We start from the raw sequence: 22,009 nt of genomic DNA on the forward strand, positions 1-22,009 counted from the left end.
AAAGAAGGTCGGCGCAAGTAAAGGAAAGGAACTGTGGAACGTGCGGCAAGGTAGGGCATAATGCGAGAACGTGTCAAATAGTTGTTTCGATGTCTGGAGAAGAGGAAAGCGATTAGTTTTACTTGATTGCGTGATTTGTTGTGTTCTCATGACGATTCCTGTCTCAAGGGTTAAGATTTTTGTAACACTCGCTTGTTTGTAACACTCGCTTATCATGTACGTTATTTAATTAAAAGTAAATATAACTTTATAATAATTATTAAATCTTTAAATTTAAGGGGAAAACATGTCTTAACTGACTTAATATTACTAGCATGCTATATTTTACTCAAGTCATTTTATATACATTACGATAATATAACAGAATTCAATAGACTATGTTCTTTTACAGGAGGACCAGTCATCTAGGCGCGCAATAAACTGGAGATGAATCTTGCACACGGTGCGTCAGATGAGTGGGTCGACGAGCCTTTCCCCTCTGACTCATATTTTTAAGTTCATATCAAACAAGATAGAGATACTCAATCTGTATTGAACGGCATAGAAGTGCCAAACTTCCACGTGTGAATGGAGTTATTATTAGCTGCCCATGCGTAATCCCAGGTCTCCGCACGGCACAATCTGATGCCGAAGTTACATATTCTGCTCCTCAATCGGAGTGGTTACTCACTCACCCTATACGGATTCGCACTATTTCGGCGGCTTCATCGATCTGCGTACTGAGTATAAATTCTAAGCCAGGGGCAGGTCTCAATTACAAATAAAAAATCGTAACCGCATTACTATCCAATTTCAAACCATTCTTCATCAAAAACACCAACATGTCGCCTGTCGTAATCCATCTCCGGTCTGAGACCAAGCCGCTAGAGCGTCGCTCTCCACGTAGGAACCCTGCACAACTCTGACAATGGCGTCAACTAACGATTAAGTGTCACCTTCGACTGCTAAGGCTTTGCTCGACGCTGGCTACGTAGTTCGAGTGGAGGAATCTCCGGACCGTATCTACAAGAGCGATGAGTTCAGAGCTGTGGGGGCTGAGATTGTGCCTACTGGCTCTTGGGTCAATGCACCCAAGGGCGACATTATCCTGGGATTGAAGGAGATTGAAGCAGATGGAAGTATGTCTACCTATACGTGTCATTAGCCTGACTTGCTTACCGTATCCTCAGCACCGTTGCCTCACACCTACGTTCATTTTGCTCACGTATACAAAAACCAAACTGGCTGGGCTACTGAGCTGTCTCGCTTCTCAAACGCAGGTGGCTTGCTGTATGACTTGGAGTTCCTCACGGACCAAGATGGAAGACGAGTAGCTGCATTCGGACATTGGGCTGGATATGCCGGGACTGCACTGGCACTCCTATCTTGGGCTCATCAGCTGCTCAACCCTGGTGTACCCCAAGGCCCGGCTCCGGTTGTCGAATCTGCCTCTGCTTTGACTGACCTTGTCAAGGCCAAGGTCGACGCTGCAATTTCCGCCAACGACGGCGCGCATCCTCGACTGATCGTGATCGGTGCCCTGGGACGCGTCGGCAAGGGCGCCGTTGCAGCAGCTGAGGCCATCGGCGTTAGTGACATTCTGAAATGGGATGTCGCCGAGACAAGCAAGGGCGGCCCGTTTGCCGAGATCGCTGCGTCTGACATCTTTGTGAACTGCGTATACCTGGGCTCCAACAAGATCCCGCCGTTCACAACTCTCGAAGCTCTCTCAACACCCGACAGACGACTCCGGGTCATCTGCGACGTCAGTTGTGAAAACAGCGAGAACAATCCCGTTCCAGTCTACTCCAGCTACAGTTCGTTCGAGAACCCGACTGTTCCTACCTCCGGGCACATCGATGGACCTGAGCTGCGCATCATCGCCATCGATATCCTTCCTTCTATGGTTGCACGTGAGTCAAGTGATGAGTATGCCTCGCAACTTCTGCCAAGTTTGTTGACTCTGGACCGCCGGGATACTGAAGAGGTTTGGCGGCGAGCGGAACGAATCTTTCACCAGAAGGTTGCAGAACTGCCCTAATTCTTTGTATACTCTTTCTCAGTTTACATCCAGATTCGGGACTACTGGTACTCAGTGGGGTTTTCTAGAGACAATACCGTATAATCCATAACTAGCATCACCTTCACCTAACTAACTGTAACTAAAAGTACATTACATATCCTTGTAGGCACTGTCATCACTCAAGCCCGTTTCTTGCCCTTGAGAAACACATGCAAGAGGATATATGATACAGCACCAGTGAAGCACAGCCCGCTGATGACTCCAAATCCCTTGAGGTACTTTGGCTTCTCTGAAGCTGGGAACAAGTAGGCGCCATAGATCTGCGCCAGGTTACCCATTGCATTGACAAATGCCAGAGAAATAGCTCTTGTCTCAGTAGGCATGGAGCCAAAGGTAATTGAGGCGTAAGACAGCGACAAACCATTTGAGGCCCAGAGTGCTGCAGCCATAATGACAAGGAGAGCGTAGCGTGCTTTGAAGTTGTAGACGACGCAGATGATGATGGCGCACAACATGGCGATGCTCATCCAGGCGCACAGTATAACGCCTCGCCATTTGCTGTTCTTATCGGCGAAGTAGCCTGTGAGGGCGGTGACTACAAATGCGACGCCAAAGATGGGTATGGTCATATACTGGGCTGCCGTGGATTCATAGCCGAGACCTTTGACGAGAGTGGGGTAGAAGTAGGAGAGAGTTGAAGAGCCAACAATTGCCTGAGGAAGTCCACAGTCAGTCAAATACTCAGAAACAAGGCGGTCTGTGACTTACCATGTAACCAACAACAAAGAGCCAAGTGCGCCAGTTAGTCATGCTGAGTTTGAAGGCCTGCCAATGGCCCAGTTTCGATTCGTCTTCAGAGTGAACCTGTGGTCTGTCGTGCTGCAGTCTTCGAATAGCAAGATCAATCTCTGCCTGGCTGAACTTGAGCCTCGAAGTGTTTGCTGGGAAGTCAGGAAGAACAAAGTACGCAATAACAGCGACGCCCATAGTGGCAGCACCTTCAACAACAAACAACCATCTCCAACCAGCCTTGCCGTGTGCACCATCAAGACCGCTAGTGATAGAACCAGCCAAGAGACCACCAAATGCACCGGAGAGAATAGCAGCAGAGATATACACGGCGAATCTCTTGCTCTGCTCTTCACTCTTATACCAGGAGGAGAGAAGCAGAAGCACGCCAGGAGCAAATCCAGACTCAAGGACACCCATGAGGATTCTGAACCCGATCATATGTTCGTAGGTGCGCGTGAAAGCCATTGCGACTGTGACGCCGCCCCAGACAAACATGATGCCGGGGAGATATCGACTCGGACGCGTTCGTGTGAGGATCATGTTGGAGGGAACTTCGAATACGACGTAGCCAACGAAGAAGACGACAAGGACAATCGAATATCTGTTGGAGTCGAGGTCAAGGTCCTTGTCCATTCCGGCGATCTTGGCATTTCCAATACTGTTGAAAGGTTAACTAGGCTCTAGTGTATGCGAAAGGGGGTATACTGACTTGGTTCTGTCCATGTATGACATGAGGTACATGAACCACATCATGGGGAGAATGAAGAGGTCGATCTTGCGAACGAGCTTCTTCTCTTCTTCAGTATCGGGTACATATTCGTCATTCGCCATAGAGTCTTCCTTTGAATCGATGATATTGTCCTCATGCTCAAAGAACTGTTTGTTCTCGACCTTATCCATGATGCCGAGCAAGGGATGAATATTTGACGCGTCTGAAGATGACTGATGATGAACAGTTGAGGATTGACTGATGGTGGTGGTGGAAGCAATTGAAATGGAAGATACGAGTGATACTTAAATAGAATACATGTCACACCTCTCACTGTACAGTTAACCTTCGTATCTTGGAGATTGGCATGTTTTCAAACGAGAGAGGTTTTCTTCTAGCTCCAAGTTCAGGAATCAGCTGTTCTAGAATCGTGGAGACCCCAGATTTTGGCCAAGACTAATTTAGCTTCTGCCCCTACGCGAGCTGAACGCAAGGGACGACGCTATTGGGGTAACTAAACCGCGCTTGGGGGTTACCGAGACCGCGAGACGCAGTAGAATGACCGGGATGTCACGCCGTAGTGACGATGTTGAGCTCCTTGGCTTATTGTGGTGCGATGTGCTTGCAGAATACTTCTGTGGGGAGGCGTCTTGAATCCAATATTTAACATTTCTTTACTTGACTTTTTGAATCCCCATTTCCCTCTTTCAGTTCAGTTCACTCAACTTTCCCTCGAATTTCTTCTTAAAATCGAATCATAACACAATGACGAGCGGCCCCCAAAACACAAACGGTACCGCTAACGGTACAAACGGCGCCACCAATGGACACGGGCCTCTGAGCACAATGCCTGGCCCCAACCATGACTACAAGGTGACCCTACAAGACAAGGTCATTGCCAGTATGTTATTCCAGTCAACACCCTGCGCAAAGATGATCAATGCTAATAAAAAAAGTCACCGGTGCCAATCAGGGCATTGGTCTTGGTATCGCCGAGGTCTGCCTTGTGAATGACGCTGCTTTTGTCTACAGCCTCGACGTCACTGAACCTTCAGAACCCTTTGCAGCTCTGCTCAAACGCTTCCCGGGAAGACTGGGTTTCCAGAAGTGTGATGTGACGAACGAAGAGAGCGTGACTTCCGCGATAGATGCCATCATCGCTGACAAGGGCCGCTTCGATGGAATGGTCGCCAACGCTGGTGCCACCAAGCATCAACCTGCCTTGGACTTTACCGCTGAGCAGGTTGAGAAGCTGTTCCGATTGAATGTATTTGGGGCGTGGAATTGTGCAACGGCTGCTGCGCGCGCGTTCATCAAGCTTGGCTGCAAGGGCAGCATTGTGTTTACAGCCAGTATGACATCTTACCGTCCAAACAGAGTAAGTATCCCCAAACTTCCTAGTGATACCTCCCCACTGACTTTAGACAGGCTGCCCCATCAGCTCCTTACGGCGCAACCAAGGGCGCAGTGCGAAACATGACACACACTCTTGCGATGGAATGGTCGCAGTACGGCATCCGAGTGAACAGCATTTCACCTGGCTTCGTCAAAACTGCTTTGACGTATTATGTTGAGACAGCGCCTGATTGGGATACCAAGATGAAGTACTACGGTGGCATGCCTCGTCTGGCACTACCGCAGGAGCTTGGAGGTGCATATGTGTACCTGCTGAGTGAGACAGCGACTTACACAACGGGAATTGATATTCCGATCGCAGGCATTGTTGGCGCTTGGTAGTTGAAAGATCTTGCTATAGAAATCTGCCCTTGTTCAATAGATTTGGTTGCATCTGGAAAGTTCATAAGTCGTATATGGTTGCTTACTCATGGGCCTGGCAATAGAGTGCTTGCCCTATCACTACTCACTTGGATAGCGTTGAAATGGATAGTAAAAGGTAAATCGTAGCTTGTAAAGCTATATAATTGTATTGCACCATGCTGTTTTAGAAATAAAGCGTTGCTTCTGTTTTGTGCCCCAGCAACTGTTTAGAAATATTGTCATGGCTAACGCAAATTCAAACCAAGGAAACGAAAGCGTGACAACATAAATAATCATGTCAAAGGATTCTAAGAAAATGCAGAATATTACTCAGTTTTCCTCAAACTTTAATGGCACTTGAGAAGTGCAGTAAACGAGTAGAAGTCATTAAATAAAAGTTGTTGTATTTGGTGTCTACTTCAATCTACCGTCCTATGCAGCAACTACTGGCGCTGCTATAAGTTGTTCTCTGTCGTAATCCTCAATGATCTTGACTTTGGCAGCAGATGAGGAATTCTAGAACAGAGTCAATAAAGCACGCCTTCATGAAACAGAGCAGCTATACTTACGGGATCAAATTGATAACCCAGCCACTCTTTCACCAGCCTCTTAGCAAGCTCAATGCCCACAACACGCTGTCCCAAACACAGGACCTGAGCATTATTACTCAAGACGGAACGCTCGACAGAGAAGCTATCATGAGCAGTCACAGCTCTGATACCACGGACTTTGTTAGCGGCGATGGCAACACCAAGGCCCGTGCCGCAAATCAACAAAGCTCTGTCGGCTTCACCCTTTGCAACTTTCTCAGCGGCGGCGATGGCAAAATGCGAGTAGGCAGTTTTATCTTCTTCTGATGAGGGACCAGCGTCGAAGACGGAGGAGACACGGGGATCTGTGAGGAGTTGTTGGGTGATGATGGACTTGTAGGGGAAGCCGGCGTCGTCCCCGCCGATGACTATGCGAAGTCCGGATGGCATTGTATGATGGGGTAAAGAAATTACTGGGAGGTAATGTAAATCTCGATGTTTGATAGTGATAGCCAAATGACTTTGTCTCTGCCTTTGTTGTGTACTTTATGCTATTCCAGTGCCTTTTCCTCGGACGCGCCCCTAAGCGAATCATAGTTTGCAATGCAAGTACCGCGCTTCGAGGTCAAGTTGCCAAAGTCGACAAGGTTCGGACGAGGAGTCCTAGTTCGGGTTGGGTTAGTTCCAGCGACTAAATTACCTCGAGGCGCGAATGTGCGGGGGATACTTGGGGATTGGTGCAAGGATTAATGGCAGGGCGCCATGGGCTATTGATTCACGCAGGCCCTGACTGGGTATACAATCTTGCTTATACTTTAAGTCGGTATAGAAACAGACACAGCATTCTGCTTGAAAGATACACATGGCAAAAATGACTTCCACTTGGGAACCGCAAAACAACAAGACCTGCCAGATCCTCAAGGCAGCTGAGGATGGAGGCTATGGAGTCGTTGCGCCGATAGCTTACAACATCGAACACATTCTTGCCTTCGTACGAGCCGCCGAGGCCAAGCGCAGTCCCCTTATCATCCAAGTATTCCCTTGGGCCATCACGTTCTCCTCCGGACTCCTCATTCATGCCGCAGCACACGCAGCGCGCAATGCTTCGGTTCCGATCGCGATCCATTTAGATCATGCACAGGATGAAGCAATTATTCGACATGCGGCTGATTCCCTCCCATTTGACAGCATCATGGTTGACATGAGCCACTACGAGATGGAGGAGAATCTGGCCAAGACTAAGGAGCTGGTGGAGTACTGCCATACGCGTGGAATTGCTACGGAAGCTGAACCGGGAAGAATTGAGGGGGGAGAAGACGGGATTGCGGATACAGCTGATTTGGAGGGGGCTCTGACCACTTCAGAGCAGGTTGAGGATTTCATTGCGACGGGTATCGATTTCCTTGCTCCTGCATTTGGCAACGTCCATGGAGAGTATGGCAAAAGAGGTCCTATTCTCGAGTTTGATCGGTAAGTGAACCCTGCAGGGCACGACATCAAGTCTGACCAGGCTTTAGGCTGGAGATGATACGGTCCAGAGTCAACGGACGCGTGAGAGTTGTCCTCCATGGGACCAACGACTTTCCCGAAAATATTATGAAGGCCTGTATCAAGGGCGGTGTTTCCAAGGTCAACGTGAACAAGCTTGTCTTGGATGATTACCTGATTCACATCAAGGAGCAAGCATCGAAACTCAACTTGACAACATTGATGGAAGAGGGCGTGGAGAAGGCCCAGAAACTAACAGAGTGGCAAATGGATGTCTGCGGTTCTTCAGGGAAGGCTTAGCTATACCGTAGTTGGGTGATTCTTATAAATTATGGGGCTACCTTTGCCGCCTCACTCTTGTGTTTTCAGAACGCTTCTTGACTTCCTTCTTGATCTGCCTTGGCCCATTCCGTCCTCAAATCATCTCTCCACATCTTCATCGGGACCCAATTTACTCTGGCCTCACACGCTTCCATCAAAGAAATGACTTTCTCACGCTTATCAGCATCCTGCAGACAAAGACCGGCACCGTAAAGACACTGAGCCGATACAATCTGACATGCTTCATCCTTCAATTCCATGGCTATTCCACATATGGTGTCTACAGACTGCGTGAGTGTCTTTTGCATTCTTAGATACCCATTAAACCCAGCGGGTATTGGACTGTGAAGTGCTATTAATATTTGTGCAAACGCAAGTGCCTGCAACGCAGCCCCAAATTCTGGTGGGTGTATCCAAATCCCTTTGAAGATATCGGCGGTTTCAGAGGGCGATGGAAGGGGCTGGTATTGCTCGCCAAGGTGAGTCTTGAGCTCTTCTATCTTGTTCAAGATGTCAACTCTGGCACGCCCCAAGTCCACTGGCGCTAGACGATTTGGTGTTGATACTGACACCGCAGCGTGGGAATGGGCATAGTAGTTCACAGCCTGTGAGAGGAGATATATAGCTCTCTCTGCCAAGTCATGCTGGCCAAGCTCGCTGAGGTCTTGAACTGGGACCCAGAAACTCAGACAAGGCCTCTTTTCTCGAAATGCAGCCCAGATGTCCTGACGCAGCCAAGCCCACCAAACAGCTTGGCGAAGACCGCCAGAACCGCCATGAACCTCTTGAGACCTCTGTATCCAGAAGACGCCCTTGAGATGTCTCTGCCAGTTTCCCCGCCCATCTGATTCGTCGAGCATTTCGTAAGAGGAGATAACAATGGCCGTGGCTAGAAGCTCTTCCGAGTTGGTGTAGCTTGTGTAGCCGAGTGCTTCTTGCACGTAGTGAAGTGTTTCGTAGTAATGCCGGATCGACTCGTTATCCGTTACGGTGCGGTCGCTGGAACTGGGTAATTTAGAGCGATGACGTGCGGCAAGGGCCAGAATGGCATGAAGCAGTCCAGGGTCTTTCAGAGCCAGTCTGATAACATATGTAGAGAACAGCCTCTGGGGATGAAAGAGGTCCAGCCATAAAGCACACTTCTCTGCAAAGTGACGAAGAAGAACAGCATCATGAGGCGATAAAGTTGCTGGGCTTACTCCAGCTTTCCAGCCGGTAGACTCGGCCTGTGCAACTTGAGACAAGCGGGCTTGAAGGCTTCCAATGTCTGGAGGTCTTTCTTCACCTTCTCTCAAGGCTGGAGTCGGCGCAAGTGAGAAGCCGCTATCAGCTTGTGCGGCATCATTGGCGAGAAGGTCAAGCCATCGTATCGAAGCAAAGTCGGCAGTCCAGAAGGCTGAATCTGGAGACCAGGTAGAGGTAGGTAGTGGCTGGGCGGCCACGCCGATGAGTGAGACATGGTTCGCGGACAGGGACGGCTGTATGTTGGGGCCAGGGTCAGTGGTGAGGCTGCTGTGCGAGTCTGGTAGATCAAGTTCTGGTGGAGATTCTTGATCACCGAGGAATAATTGGTCCCCTGATTGTGTTTCCGAGTCGTCAACGCTTGTCAAAGGCTGCGTTTCGGGGTAGACACAATCGCGAGATCTAATCGTGCAGGGTCCGCAGACTGGACGTCTCTCTGGTATAGACCATTAGCGGGTACTGGAGGCAACGTGAAAGGTCACTCTCACCATCGCATTTCTTGTGCCGCTTGCGACACGTCAAACTGTATCTATCAGACCTGAATGATCATATCACGCATCAGGAGACATGCACTGACCAGCCAGTTCTCGTACGCAACCCTCGACTGCGGGACTTGCGCGGTCTCTTCCTCAGCCGCGTTTGATCGTCTTCATCTCGGTCCATTGGAGATGGTGTTGCATTGAGTGACGCGAGACGAAGGTCGGCAGAACAGGACCAAAGCATACGATTTGCCGAAGGAAGCTCTATTGCCGCGGTTTAGCCAAAGCTGCAGCATAGCCCAAGAGCCCAAAGCCCACTAAACTACTTCAAACTCACCTAAACTCTGTCACCACTTGGAGCGTCCCTAAGCGAGGTTGCTCCAAACTGCGGGGAACCTTGCTAACCTAACTTAGTCTGCGAGCAAGTTGCGTCTCGCGGTCATGTTTCAATATGTTACCCTGCAGATGACATGACTGGGTATTGAAATACTCGGAAAAAAGTCGAAAGAGGTGAATTCGGCGACAGTTTGGCTCGTCTCGAGGTGTAGCTTTTGTATCAACAGCAATGGCTAATTGAATTATATATCGGCTCTATCAATTGAACTCTTATTTTACTGTGTCTCTCAATACACTAGGGTTATCTTTTTGACCGCCAACCTACCTCCTTGTTCCCATCATGTCGACAAAACACTATTTCTCAGAAGCGGCTGCAAATTCTTTAGTCCCTCGAGCATTAAGGTCTCTAGTGACAGCCAACACCCATCTCATCTTAAACGAGCCCGAACGCGTTGTAGCCAACCAATATCACGACCCCTCAAAAGTCGCCATCATCAGCGGTGGCGGTTCAGGCCATGAGCCCTCATGGAGCGGCTTCGTCGGCGAAGGCCTACTCTCTGCAGTAGCATGTGGTGATATATTTGCCTCACCGAGCACCAAGCAAATCTTAGCCGCCAAGAAGTTGGCACCATCTACCAAGGGGACCATTTTTCTCATCACAAACTACACTGGAGATCGTCTTCACTTTGGCCTTGCTGCCGAGAAAGCAAAAGCTGCAGGGTCCGGGGAAGATTATCTAGTGCTTCCAGCGACGGACGATGTTTCTATTGGGAGGAGCAGATCGGAACGAGTAGGAAGAAGAGGCATGCCTGGCCATGTCTTTAGTGAGTGGACCAAGTCACGGACTATGCGTCCTGCTAATGCTCAATAGCGATGAAAATTCTCTGTGCTGCCGCCGCTGAGGACTGGTCTTTTGAACAGTGTGTAAACCTAGGTCGAGCAGTCAACGACAACACCGTCTCAATCGGATCATCGCTTGATCACTGCCACGTGCCAGGTCGTCAATACCAGAAGATCGCCGATGACATTTGCGTTATCGGAGCCGGCATCCACAATGAACCCGGCCAACAACTGGTTTCTCCTTTCCCGACTGTTGAAAGCGTCATAGAGTCCTGTTTGAAGCTACTATGTGACCACAGTGATCCAGAACGAGGGTTCTGCAAGTTCGCTCAAGACGATGAGGTTTTACTCCTTGTGAACAACTACGGTGGTCTTTCGAATCTGGAGCTCGGTGCATTGGTTGACGAAGTTCAACAGCAGCTTGCTTCGACATGGTCTATTAAGCCAGTCAGATGTTTGTCAGGGTCGTTTGAGACTTCTTTGAATGCACCAGGCTTCTCAATCTCACTCTGTAATCTATCAGCCTCTGCGAGACTTTGCAAGTCAACAACCGCAACATTACTCGAGCTTTTTGACCGGCCTACAACAGCTGTATCCTGGCCGAACCTGGTCAGGCCATCACAAAAGCCTGTTCCTATGAATGAAGGAAAGCAAAATGGTCATACAAATGGAGAAACGTCAGTTGCGACAACCAAGCAGTACGACTCAATGGATCCATCGTTACTTGAGAGATGCATCAGGTCAGCTTGTGAGAAGGCCATCCTAGCTGAGCCAAAACTCACCGAGTGGGATATGATGATGGGCGATGGAGACTGCGGCGAAGCGGTCAAAGGGCTCTGTGAGTCCGTGATCAGAAAGCTTGATGAGGGAGTTGCTGCCCCAGGCTCAGTTGTGTCGTTCCTCGAAGCAATCACCGACACCGTTGACGATATGGGCGGCACACTCGGCGCCATCTTTGGAATTCTCCTCACAGCTCTCAGCAACGCCCTCAAGCGCCAACTCGCAGACCAGGGAGTAGTTAAGGATGTAACTGCAGAGATATATGCTGAAGCCCTTCATATTGCTGTAGAGTCTCTCAAGACCTGCACGACAGCAAGAGAGGGAGACCGCACCGTGATGGATGTTCTTCTGCCATTTTCAGATGAGTTTGTGAGGAACAAGAGTTTTGAGGCTGCGGTTGTGAAGGCGAAGGAAAAGGCAGAGGCTACACGATATCTGAGACCGAAACTTGGAAGGGCTTTGTATGTTGGTGAGGCTAGTGAGCAGCAGGTGCCAGACCCAGGGGCTTGGGCGCTCTATGAGATACTACGCGGCATGGTGGAAAGCTTATAGAAGGTACAAGCATACATAGTTACAGGCCGACAGTCTATTCCAGCAAAAGTCTGAGAACTGAATGAAGAATTGGTTATATCTACCCTAATGTTAGCAAGGACATAAAAAGCCCCATTACTTTAATGTCTTATAAGATATAAAACACTAAGTTTACAGGGTTAACTTAGACGTTAAGGAGTGAAAGTATAATACTTACATGTAAGTTAATACTTACTTATTAGATATATTAATTAAAAGAAAAGAAAATAAGCTATAACTCATTATTGACTTATGCTTCTATATACAGCATTTATCCTACATCCTTAGCAACGGATAAGATACATGCTAGGCGATCCACCAATAACGACTTGACATTTCTCTCGCATAGCCTGGGCAATAGCACACGGTAAACAGCAATCGCCTTGATAAAGCTGAAATACGGACTGAGAACAGCAGAGAAATTGGGATTCTTTATTCCGATGCGTCAACGTTACTCCGATCGAAGATTTTCCTGATGCCACTGGTTCCATTACAGAAGTAGCTTTGACAATCAAGTTGTCCTTCGTTGGATTGAATGGTGTCGAAAGGTCGTGATCACAACTGTCGGCCGGATTGAGACTCATCAGTCCCAAGTGCATGTCAAGAAAATTGACCTCCATCGTACTGTTGCCTTGCTTGATCTGACATCGGAGTAAAAGCGCCTGAGATCTTTGCATCAAAGCTGGGCGCAATGTCATAATAAGGCTGCTGTGTTCGCCAAGTCCTGATGGAACGGTTATCACGCCCTTGGCGATAGACCCTTTTGCTTTCGGTCTAATCAGCGCCTTCGCTGCTTTGTTGCCTGGCATCACTGGAATTATAAAGTCGTAACTGTCGGCCTGATAATGCAGCCTTCCATCGACTAAGTCATACTGCACTACCCATGGGCTAGAGATCTCAGGGACCTCAAGAGTAGCAGGGTAAATAGTAGAAGCCCCTGAGCTGTTGCAAATTGCTTTTTGCATATCTTCGCTGTAAGATACCCTGGAATCTCCGACAAGTCGGATAATGTGTCTGTGCAACCAACTCGGCCCAATATCCTTAAAATCATGGTATGAAGCCTCATTAAATCGTGACCAGAAAAGATCAATAAGATATGGGTATGTATCATCTCCAAAGTGGGATCTCAATGAAGTATAGAGACTGTGTTGTAAGAAGAGAAATAGTAGCGATGCCTGCGTTATTTGGGCTACATCCCTCCAAAGCATAGAAACTGGACAATGTATCCATGACATAAAAGCGTTCGCATTGGCTTTCGGATGACGAGTCACGTCCCATATCTCTCCAATATTGCAGGAGGAGCATGTGCAGTTTTTGAGAGGTAGAACGACTCGAAGGGCAATCTGAAGTCGGTTGAATGCCTCTTTGGGGCTCTGCAAAGTATCAGAAGGGCAACATAGCACTTTCTCTAAGCGCTGGGAAATAGTTTGTCGATATGTGGGCCCTAAAATGACCCTCAATCCTTGGGTCGGGAAACGTCTTTCTCGCCCGTAAACGGAGAAGCAATCCGTAGTAGGCTCCATTGCTATAGATGCTACAAAGTTCGATATAGCGAGTTTCAGAGGCTGAGATGAATCTGCGCCGACCATAGAAAGGGAAAGATCTAACTGGCTCGACAAGATGCCATCGCATACAAAGCGTAGTTCTTCGTTGTGTTTGTGTTGGCTGTCTGCGATGATATGCCGTTTTAAGAACCCGGCCTTCTTGTTTTCCAGCTTAGTTTCAAGATGAATCTGTGTTGAAGAGCCATCTTCGGTAGTGACCGAGAAGATAATGTTGTCCCTGAGTCCGCTCATAAGGACTTCTCTATTGATTCGCACTGAAACATCTTCAGGGCACATTGCTAGCGTCAAGGCCAATAGTGTCCCTACACATCTTGTTCCAGACACTTGTAGAATCAAACTCTCATCTTGAAGGGCACTGCAGACCCCGGATAAAAAACTCTTAAGATCCTCTTCTGCTGGGGTGTCGGCCAAGTCTCGTGGCACGTCTAAGCCAGCTTCGAAAAAGCATTGCCTCAGCCGAGTGACTTGGAGGGCCAAATGGTTTCCAAAACCTAGGCATGCGGATTTTCGTTCTAATAGCATGCAAACATCACCCAATTGAGTTGGTGAGGACAACTGCCGATCTGCAGGTAAGATATCTTGACAAAGATCGTAGAGCAGTAGTCCGCAACGGCTTTTCGAGTAAAGGCTCCCGAGGGCGCAACATAGTAGAGCTGCAGTTTGCCCACCGGTAGTCTGACTCATGAAAGCTGGGGTGTCGTCTTTTGCCCATCCAACCCAAGCAGAAAGCCTCTCAAGTCTAACACAAGATGCCCTCGACAGAACGTCTGGAATCTTTGCGGCCCAAGGACCGTTGGATTGAAAGCAGGACCCGATTTGCTGGACTTGTATGACGGCATTGGGGTTAGCATTGTCAGCTGAAACGGCGCGAAGGAGTCCTTGGGCAAAGCCGATGGTGTTTAATGCGGCTCCCGGAATCCCTAAAATGTCAGCCTGAGCCGCCACTCCTCCATTGTCACCTGACATGGTAGTGATTTGAGTTATCTTGTCCCTTTCTGTGCTTCGTAGAGGATGCAAACAACACTCCAAACTAGTGAGGTCTTAATGCAATTAAAAAGATAAAGAACAAGAGTGAGTAGCAGATGAATAGATGAAAAGGTAGCTTGGGTATGAATTTGTTTTTGCAAACGAAGTGCTTCAAACTGTCTTAGCGGTCTCTATACGCCTTGTCTCCCTTGCATGATTCTTGGCTTGCTAAGCGCCCGTGCATGTCGTTTCTTACCACTAATTGGCAGACTGCTGCACTCACAGCCGCACACCGGTGAGAATCTCACCAATTACAGTGCACAGGAGGACAGAGGGTTGAAAATATTGCAACGGTGGCTGGCTGGTCATTCAATCTTGGTGGCTGTGCATACCTACAAATTATCAACATCTCCATCCGACATCCAATGCGACCCCCCTGCACATCTATAACCACCACTCTGTTTAATCCAGTCAAATCCAGCAGGACAAACTCCCATCGTCATCAACTTTGCCTTTCTCGCCTCAACCTTCTTCCGTTTCTCCTCCTCAGCCAGAATCCGACGAACGAGCTTCTCTCTGTCAGCGCCACTTGCATTCTGCTGGGCCTTTTTGAGACGACGAGATTCCTCTTCATCTTTGGCCTCTTGCTCTTTGTCCTTTTGGAGCTGTTCCCAAACTTCATCGCTTACCCCAGCGTCTCGTATACCTTGGGGAACTGTGATGGCTGGGAGCTCTTCTTCTGGCTCCTCCTCCTCTTTTTTCTCGGTAACTGTAATGACGTTGGTTGTCATTGCAGGTGGTGTGAAATTGGGTGTATCATTGAGCGCTTTAGCGATCTCACTAGCCGCAGTAGGCTTTTTGTCGGTCATTCGACCTCGACGCTCCGCCATCATGTCGTCTATAGTGCTGCGTATGAGCTCCTCAGTAAGTTTCAGACTTTTAGATGACAGGTCAAACTTGTGAAATACCTTCTTGGCAAGTTCTTTGACATCTCTCGCATTTGCCCAGCTGTCCTGCTCCGCCAGTTCCTTGAACTTGTTAGTCAGCTCGGTCAAGAATTCCTTCTTAGGATGCTCCAAGCAAGACAGATCCACGAGTATCTTTCCGTTGAGCTTGGATTTGCTGGCTTGCAATTGACTGGTCATCAGCTGAATACAGCTAGCAGGAGTGAGAGGGTCAAAGTCAATGCTTTCCGGGAACCGACTAGACATTCCGGGGTTGATGCCCAGCAGAGTATTGATGTCCTGCACGTAGCCAGCAAGAATAATGATAAGCTTGCCATGATACTTTGGCTTCGTGACACTGTCCACAAGCTCATCAACTGCCTCTCTGGCAAACGAACTCTCAGAAGCCAGTCGATACGCTTCATCGATGAAAAGCACCCGTCCCAAAGCTCTGTCAAGAAGCTGCTGCACTTTAGGTCCAGTATGTCCAACGTACTGGCCTATGAGCTCAGTAGCAGAAACCTCAATGACCTCTGTGCTAGCCAAGAAGCCCAGATCATAGTACACCTGTCCCATCTTGCGCGCAGCTGTAGTCTTTCCTGTTCCTGGTGGGCCGCGGAACAGGAAGTTGAAGGGGATTTCCGGGTCAATTTCCAGTTGCTTGGCCTGACGCACGCGGGTCTGGTACCCTCGAAGGATCGATATAAGATGCTCACGCCCAACATCGCCCTCAAACAGTTTCTTGACGTCGGTATCACCCTTTTCAGCGCGGTCAAAGTCCTGATCAAAGTTAATGGGCTCCAAGGTCCCATGCTTCTTAACGTGTCCGGATGAAACACGCTTTTGGTGGCTGGCCATAGCTCTTCCCAGTAGAATGTCGATCTCACCAGCGTTTCCAAAATTCGGGCGGTTTCTGGCACGACGCAGGACATCCAGTGCGACAACCTTGGCCTTGACTGTTGCCTTGAAGCCCGACTTGCCCAGCTTGAGGTCCAGAATCTTTGCCAGAGCAACATCATCAAAGTCTTCAAAGACAAAGGCAGACGAGATTGGAAAGCGTCGACTGAGACCAGGATTGACGTTCTGGAACATCTCCTCCATCTGCTCCTTGTAGCCAAGTAGTAGGACACATCGGTCTTCTCCTGGAACGCTTTGAACCTCGGCGACGATGGTGTCGATAACAGCCGCCTTGTAGGGATCAACGACAGAGCCATTTACGCCTCCTCCTCCATAGAGTCCGTATGCTTCATCAATTAGAAGAACTTTCCCAACGGTGGCGGCGAGGATACCTTTGGTCTGGGCCTCTGACTGTCCAAGAGCAGCCCCGACAAAATCAGCCGGGTTCTTAGTGACGACCTCTCCATTCGAAAGAAGTCCCAGATCTTTGAGGATCTCTCCGTAGAGCTTTGCCACAGTAGTCTTTCCAGTGCCGGGCGATCCCAAGAATACCTTGTTGAGCGAGAACTCTACTAGAGGTTGCTCTGCAAGCTCGCGCTCGAAGTTTGTTTTCAAGGTGTCCATGAGCACACCAAGTGCATCTTTGACTTCCTGCAATCCGATCAGGGCTTTGAGCTCTCGATAGGCATTGCTGTTCAGCAAAGCCTCGGAAGGTTCTGGCCCAATGATGTCTTCTTGAGTGAGGAGCAAATCATTTGGCTTCTTGCCGGCTCGGCGTTCCCTTCTCAGACGTGCTGATTGTCGTTGGCTGATCTTCTGAAGGCAGTTTTCTATGGCGCGCGCATTACCGAACCCATTCTTTCCACGACCATGACCAACCCGGCGTACGGCAATCCGGCAGAACAGTCCATCGCTTCCTTTCTCAACAGCCATTCTACCATCGAACTTGCGATGGATCTGTAGCTGGAGAATCTGGAGAAGTTCTTTATCTGTGTAGTCCTCGAACTTCATCTCAATGGGAAATCGGCCTGGAATACCGGGATTGTGTGAGAAGAAGGACTCCATCTCCTTGCTGTATCCTGCCAAGACAAACACAACCTTTCCTCTCAGGTTCTCAACCTCTGCCAGGAGATAATCCAGTACAGCCTTGCCGCCGGGGCTGTTGCCAGATGATGGCTGGTATGCTTCGTCGATGAATATACAGCCGCCACCGTTGTTGTTGACATCTTCAATGAGCTTCTCACAGCCAGTGACTCCCATGTTGGCGAGTTTAGAGCCAGTGACTTCCTTGAAGCAGCTTCCTGCAATTGCGCCGACTGTCGTGAGGAATTCGGCATATATTCTGGCGACTGTCGTCTTGCCTACAGAGAAGTCAGTTAGAGCCATTCATTGTGCTGCTTGTGTCCCTGATGTACTCACCTGTACCTGGATTGCCGAGTAGCGAGCAACTCCATCTTTCATCTCCGAGTGAGAACCGTTGACGTATCTTGGTGTCGACCGTGGACTTGATCGACAGTATCTGGTCTTTGACAGACTCCAGACCGATCATTTCCATTAGCTTATCCAGGGCAGCGTTGCGTGCACCTTCAACCTCTTTCATGTTCTTCCACTCTTTGGCTGCACTGGAGATAGCATCGAACTGAGGAGCAGCCTGAGGCGGTGGACTGGTTTTCTGGATTGCCTTCATCTTCTTCTTATTGCTTTCGGCTTGTCGAAGAGACTCAAGCTCCTCCTTCTTCTGTTTGAGCTCGTCCGCATGCTTCTTCTCTTCAGACTCGTACTTCATTGTTCGACGGCGATGGTCAATCTCATCTTCAATCTGTTGTAACTGCAGGCGATAATTGTCTTGGAGCTTTTGGCGTTTCCGTTCCAATTCGAGATCACGTCTGATACGCCTCTCATCATCCTCCTGGCGCTGTCGTTCGAGTTCAAGGTTACGTTTGATACGTCGCTGGTTTTCTTCCTCCTCTTTGATGCAAGTCGCGCAGACTTTGGTCTTATTTCCACATGGGGCCTTCGTCGTATGGCCTTTATCGCACTTTCTGTCAACTTTGGCAACGCATGGGATCTTTGAGTGGTCTTGCACTCTATGGCAGCGTCGCTGGCATTTGTGCTTGCCGCAGCTAAACGGGGCATTACTAGAGAGGTTAGAGGTTTGATAACAAATGCGATACTCAAGCAAGAAAAGGGCAGAGTAAGAGTTTAGACTTACCAAGGCTCGGCGCATCCTCCATCAGGACACTTCTTATCAAAGTCTTCCGGCAACTTCAACAACATGGACGTCTCAGGGTGGCGCTCGCAGTGGATAGGCACTCCATCGAATATGGAATTATTCATCTTCAGCGCATCGAAATACTGCGTCCACATTTTACCGCCCTTCTTGCTCTTCATGAATGTCTCCATGTTTCCAAAGAGAATCATGCCGTTCCGAGCACGTGATAGAAGGACAACAAGTCGTTCGCGAGCGTATAAGAAGCCGATATCTCCGGACGCGTTGCTGCGTGTAAGTGAGACGATGACAATGTCACATTCTTCTCCTTGATAGTTGTCTGTGTTGTCAGCATTGACCTGACTGGGCATTACTTGACCTACCAATTGTTGAAAGACGCAGCGGCTTCTTGTTCACTTTGGCTGCCGCCTGTGTGACCAGTCCCGCACGCACCAGGTCATGATTGTCGAGATCATTTAGCCAAGGATCCATCTCCTTCCGAAGAGTCTCCTTCAAAAGGAACAATTGCCCCAGATATGGCGTGAGAACAACCATGTTCTCAGTCTTGTATCCGTTTTGCGATAAGTACCGCACCATTCGGAGAACCATCATAGCCTCGTGGAGGTTCCTCTTGCTGGCTTTGGCCGTGGGGTCCCGGCGCTCAGCAACATCGTCCATGGTATCCTCCGGTCGTTCGTGATGAACAAATGTCACCCGACTCTTCAATCCTCGGATCGGCTGACGGTCGGAAGTTGATGGCATGTCCTTTAGTTCGGGATAAGCTAGCATGCGAGGGTATTGTGAGATATCTGGATGACTGCGGTGCTGCTCTTCAAGGGCTGTGAAATGGCGACCCTGTATAACAAGCCTCTCGAAGAGCGATACGTTCAGATCGTAGCCTTCACCATTTTCCTTTGTCAACAAATAGTTACCGACCTTTGGCCTGAGCTGCTTGTGATCTCCGATTAAGATGAGTTGCTTGACTGAAGCACTCATGGCTGTAATAATATGCGCTTCAAGAATCTCTCCCGCTTCTTCAACCAAAATGACGTCGGGACTGGCGGTTTCAATGATTGACTGGTACATTGCTGCCGCGGTTGTTGTGCATGCGATGATTTGTTTATCCTGGAGAACTCTTCGTCCGCGCTCGTCAAGGATACTCTTGATCTCGGTCCTCACGTCACTGAATCGCTGGCTCAGTTCAACGAAACGGGCGCTCTGTTCCTCACGAACCATTTGAGACCACTCAGAATGGCATTGCTTTCTTACAGCGAGCGGCGCATTCCAGACGGTACGGGCTCTCAGGTCGAGAGATGCGCTGAGGTGTCCGAGACGATTGACATCACCGCCGCCCAGCCAAAATTGGTAAACATCGGCCGGTTCAATTGCTTTACCATCCGAACCAACCATCTTGAACCCGTCGTCTTCTGGCACCTGAAAAGCTTCCCATGCGATGCTGAAATTTTCGGAAAGCTCCAGGTGTTCCAGGATATCGGCCGGATGAGCCTCTCGTGCAGCGAGCTTTCTGCTGCATTCTTGAAGCTCCGCGCTGAGATTTGATTCATTGACGCGAAGTGAATTGAGGATATTTCTCTCCTCCGGCTTCAACCAATACCTCTTCTGACCGTCGTATTCTCTCAGAAGAGTGGGTTTGGTGGCTTCAGTAAACTTGGAGCCCAGACGAACCATTTGATCTGAGCTGATGCCAATGTCCATCAGATCCTCCAAAAACTGGTCAAGGGCGTGGTTCGTATAGCTCAGAACAAGGATACGCGACTTGCTCAATCGTAGGATAGTCAAGAGAATGAGTGCGCCCAAAAAGGACTTTCCCGTACCAGGTGGGCCTTGAATGAGAGCCAGATTGCTGCTGATGCCATGAATGAACGATCTCAGCTGAGCGCCCTGCAAATAGATGTCTTTTTTCAGCTTCAAACCTGGAGGCATCTTGATTTTACGCCCCGAGTCCAAAGCAGCACGGAGCTGATGTGGCAGGGCGTCCAATGACGTTGATTTCGGTCCATCCTGAGCAGGTTGCTCCGCATCGATCAATTGAGCTTCGAGTGGGAACTCGGCGATGGTCTTCAATCGCTGGAGAATCGGCTCATAGGCAAAGGTAGCCGTGTCTACGATAAAGAACTTGACTTTATCCTTGAAAGGGCCTTGGAGGGCTGCTATCGCCTTCTCGAGACCTGAGCCATCGCTAAACTTGATACCGATGATGGGTGGTGTCTTGAGGAGATTGGCGACGTCTCTGACAAGCGACCCGAATGCGATGATGGAGCCGTTGCAACAGAGCGCACCGAAAGAATCTTGTTTCATAAAATTCTTGGACTCTTCTATAAACGCCTTCTTCCCGCTTTTTGATACTTTAGGTGGAAAATTAATGCCCTGCTGGCACGCGACGTAGAGAGCATATGGCGGGATGTGCTTGGTCTCAATGTCATGGTCGGTATTGATGCCAACCAGTCTCAGCTGCGCCAAAGCAACAGGACGGCGCTTGCCCTTCTTTTGACTCATCGCGACTTGAAGATCTTCGCGAAGCTCAGAGAGCATGTCCTCGCGAAGGAGACGGAAGAGCCAGTCGCGATAGCTCTGACTTCGGGTCTCCATTGACGTGTCAAAAACCTCCCCCAGTCGCTGGAGATACGGAGGATCGGTCGACAGAAGTTCGTCAGAGGTCGGGTAAATTGAGATATCGCGAAAGTTGGCATGATCATTGTCGTGACGTCCTCCAGGAGTGACTCCGTTAGATGCAATTTCGGGTTGGGCAAAGATCTTGATGATCTTGTCGATGCGGTATGCGGTCTTTCTCACCTCGGGCGATTGTGATTTGAGAAGAGACTTGCTGTCCATCAATTCTTTGACTGCTTTCTTATGGATTCCAAAGCTCGTTTGATCAGAAACAACCTGTAGGCACAGCCAAGCAAATGCTTCAAGGCCGACATTGTCGAGTTTGTCATTATGGTAAGCGCCCAGGGCAGCAGTCCAAAAGGTCACCGGCTCCAGAATAGCCGTCAGCATCTGGCGAAGGAATCCACCATTACTGAGAGCAGCGACGCCCTCATCCGATAGCGTTAGGAGAAACGGCAAGGCAGTGGTGTTTATGAAGCTAAAAGTCAAGTCGACGCGGACTACTCTCTCCAACGCCGCGATGCCGGCAGGGTTCGAGATCAAGACCTCAACAAATTTGACAGGCGAGTTCTTGCTCCTGTAGATCTCACAACCTTGTGCAAATAACTTTGCGGAGTGTGCATTGATGATTTGCTGTTCGCCTTTGATGACGGCCCAGAAGGTCTTGATGAGCTTTGCGGCTCGAGAGCCAGATGCGTCTTGTACTAGAACCATGGCAGCGATAGCGATGATGCCGAGATAAGATGATGAGGATGATGAACTTTCTGATGGAATTAAAACTGATGATCTAAGAGGGATACGATATCATCGAACAAGCGAGTGGGTGAATGCAGCTTCAATTTGTACTGTGAATGAAGCTGTCTGTCTGTCTGCCTTGACTTCACCCAACCAGCATCGCCACGACGGCCAACAGAATGCATGGGGCCGATAAAGCCTCCCGTGTGATGCGA

General features: G+C 49.1%; 9 protein-coding genes across 9 annotated transcripts; 4 read left to right on the forward strand and 5 right to left on the reverse strand.

Moving 5' to 3' along the window:
- Window positions 1-821: 821 nt before the first annotated feature.
- Window positions 822-2,020, forward strand: FMAN_11129 (putative saccharopine dehydrogenase (NAD, L-lysine-forming); the record flags this gene model as incomplete). Its single annotated transcript, XM_041833901.1, has 3 exons — window positions 822-882; window positions 930-1,118; window positions 1,170-2,020. 3 exons carry the CDS (start codon window positions 822-824, stop codon window positions 2,018-2,020), a joined length of 1,101 nt encoding a protein of 366 aa, XP_041684218.1.
- A 161-nt stretch (window positions 2,021-2,181) lies between these two features.
- Window positions 2,182-3,694, reverse strand: FMAN_11130 (uncharacterized protein; the record flags this gene model as incomplete). Its single annotated transcript, XM_041833902.1, has 3 exons — window positions 2,182-2,715; window positions 2,771-3,452; window positions 3,504-3,694. The coding sequence occupies 3 exons, from the start codon at window positions 3,692-3,694 to the stop codon at window positions 2,182-2,184; spliced, it is 1,407 nt and encodes a 468-aa protein (XP_041684219.1).
- Window positions 3,695-4,268: 574 nt separating this feature from the next.
- Window positions 4,269-5,240, forward strand: FMAN_11131 (uncharacterized protein; the record flags this gene model as incomplete). Its single annotated transcript, XM_041833903.1, has 3 exons — window positions 4,269-4,404; window positions 4,460-4,881; window positions 4,932-5,240. The coding sequence occupies 3 exons, from the start codon at window positions 4,269-4,271 to the stop codon at window positions 5,238-5,240; spliced, it is 867 nt and encodes a 288-aa protein (XP_041684220.1).
- Window positions 5,241-5,693: 453 nt separating this feature from the next.
- Window positions 5,694-6,241, reverse strand: FMAN_11132 (uncharacterized protein; the record flags this gene model as incomplete). Its single annotated transcript, XM_041833904.1, has 2 exons — window positions 5,694-5,777; window positions 5,831-6,241. 2 exons carry the CDS (start codon window positions 6,239-6,241, stop codon window positions 5,694-5,696), a joined length of 495 nt encoding a protein of 164 aa, XP_041684221.1.
- A 421-nt stretch (window positions 6,242-6,662) lies between these two features.
- On the forward strand, window positions 6,663-7,579 carry FMAN_11133 (uncharacterized protein; the record flags this gene model as incomplete). Its single annotated transcript, XM_041833905.1, has 2 exons — window positions 6,663-7,261; window positions 7,309-7,579. The coding sequence occupies 2 exons, from the start codon at window positions 6,663-6,665 to the stop codon at window positions 7,577-7,579; spliced, it is 870 nt and encodes a 289-aa protein (XP_041684222.1).
- A 65-nt stretch (window positions 7,580-7,644) lies between these two features.
- Window positions 7,645-9,505, reverse strand: FMAN_11134 (uncharacterized protein; the record flags this gene model as incomplete). Its single annotated transcript, XM_041833906.1, has 3 exons — window positions 7,645-9,278; window positions 9,331-9,365; window positions 9,420-9,505. 3 exons carry the CDS (start codon window positions 9,503-9,505, stop codon window positions 7,645-7,647), a joined length of 1,755 nt encoding a protein of 584 aa, XP_041684223.1.
- Window positions 9,506-9,997: 492 nt separating this feature from the next.
- FMAN_11135 (uncharacterized protein) lies at window positions 9,998-11,829 on the forward strand (the record flags this gene model as incomplete). Its single annotated transcript, XM_041833907.1, has 2 exons — window positions 9,998-10,481; window positions 10,529-11,829. 2 exons carry the CDS (start codon window positions 9,998-10,000, stop codon window positions 11,827-11,829), a joined length of 1,785 nt encoding a protein of 594 aa, XP_041684224.1.
- A 302-nt stretch (window positions 11,830-12,131) lies between these two features.
- Window positions 12,132-14,378, reverse strand: FMAN_11136 (uncharacterized protein; the record flags this gene model as incomplete). Its single annotated transcript, XM_041833909.1, has 1 exon — window positions 12,132-14,378. The coding sequence occupies one exon, from the start codon at window positions 14,376-14,378 to the stop codon at window positions 12,132-12,134; it is 2,247 nt and encodes a 748-aa protein (XP_041684225.1).
- Window positions 14,379-14,770: 392 nt separating this feature from the next.
- On the reverse strand, window positions 14,771-21,773 carry FMAN_11137 (uncharacterized protein; the record flags this gene model as incomplete). Its single annotated transcript, XM_041833910.1, has 4 exons — window positions 14,771-17,580; window positions 17,639-18,357; window positions 18,432-18,768; window positions 18,812-21,773. 4 exons carry the CDS (start codon window positions 21,771-21,773, stop codon window positions 14,771-14,773), a joined length of 6,828 nt encoding a protein of 2,275 aa, XP_041684226.1.
- Between the last annotated feature and the right edge of the window lie 236 nt (window positions 21,774-22,009).

Source organism: Fusarium mangiferae, assembly GCF_900044065.1.
Source record: "Fusarium mangiferae strain MRC7560 genome assembly, contig: FMAN_scaffold008, whole genome shotgun sequence".
NCBI lineage: Eukaryota > Fungi > Ascomycota > Sordariomycetes > Hypocreales > Nectriaceae > Fusarium > Fusarium mangiferae.